This window comes from Formica exsecta, unplaced genomic scaffold (genome assembly GCF_003651465.1).
Source record: "Formica exsecta isolate Colony F162 unplaced genomic scaffold, ASM365146v1 scaffold76, whole genome shotgun sequence".
In the NCBI taxonomy this organism is placed as follows: domain Eukaryota; kingdom Metazoa; phylum Arthropoda; class Insecta; order Hymenoptera; family Formicidae; genus Formica; species Formica exsecta.
In genome coordinates, this window is record NW_021853527.1 from 34057 (window position 1) to 35286 (window position 1230).

General features: G+C 35.7%; 1 protein-coding gene across 1 annotated transcript in view; it reads left to right on the forward strand.

The window, feature by feature from the left end:
- Nucleotides 1-528: 528 nt before the first annotated feature.
- The window catches only part of LOC115243927 (dnaJ homolog subfamily C member 17), a 7664-nt gene continuing 6962 nt past the window's right edge, over nt 529-1230 (forward strand). The window contains exons 1-2 of the mRNA XM_029821233.1: nt 529-785; nt 970-1098. Coding sequence (XP_029677093.1) covers nt 735-785; nt 970-1098 — 180 coding nt within the window. The 5' untranslated portion in view covers nt 529-734. The remainder of the gene's footprint in view (nt 786-969; nt 1099-1230) is intronic.

Below are 1230 nucleotides of genomic sequence, written 5' to 3' on the forward strand. Positions count from 1 at the left end.
CATTATGTATGAACTGTCGCGCCGATCTGTCACGTCGAAATAATGTGTCGAAACAAACGCATAAGTCTAGACTGCAGTCTAGACTCGCGCGCCGGGAACGCGCGATTGGCCTTTGTTACGTCGGGAATTTTACATGTACAGTTTTGGCGCGCGCACCTGAAGTGTACACTCCAAAACTGTGAGAAAAACTGTCCGTGTAAATGGGCCTTATCACACACAAACACAAATTGGCATAGCTGCATATGCATAGCATAAGATCGTCTGGACCAATGAGCATCAAAATAAAATCGCCATATTGATTTACATAGCATGCTCATTGGTCCAGACCATAGACATAGTATATCTAGATCGAGTGTTGAGGAGTGGGGGCCAAGGTACATACTCTGTTCCGTGCTTCTTGCGTTCTCTCTCACTCGCATGTAGCATAGCGAAAAAGTACGCTATGCTACGTGCGAGCTAGAGAGAACGCAAGAGGCACGAAACAGAGTATGTTCTTTTCTACGTGCATCTTTACTCCCACTCCTTAAATAAAGGCAAACGCTCGGTCTAGATATACTATGTCTATGGTTGCGCTACTGTATATATTGTAGCATAGTCGAATTCTGATTACGCTAACGTGAAATTGTGTAAGTCAATATCAAAAATCAAAATCATCAAAACCCATAAAAGAAGAAAAAGCAAGGAGATTTTTCACGTCAGTGTGGGCCAGAAAGAAAAGAAAAAAGATTTCTACGATGGATCTGTACGAGTTGCTTGGTGTAGAGCCTCATGCTACATTTGCAGAGGTAATTTGCTTTATTTAGAAATATTTATATATATTTTGTAACGGAGTAAAATACATTGTACTCTTGTAAATAATATATCAAATTATTAATAGTTTCTATATATTTATACTAGTAGTTTTTTTATACTTATCACAATAGTGTATTATATATTAAATTATATGTAATTATTTATTCTCATTTTCAGATTAAAAAGGCATATCGAAAAAAATCATTAACTTGCCATCCAGATAAAAATCCCCATAATCGGGCAGCAGTAGCAGAATTTTACAAGCTATCAGAAGCAATAAAATTGTTATCTGATAATAAAGCTAGAGTGAGTAACATTTCTTTAAAATGTATTATGAGGGCTATTCGCGGAAATCAATCTTCGGTAGTTTTACAAAAGAAAACAAGGAAGAGGAAAAATATTTTATTATATATAAAAAAGTTATATATATATATATAT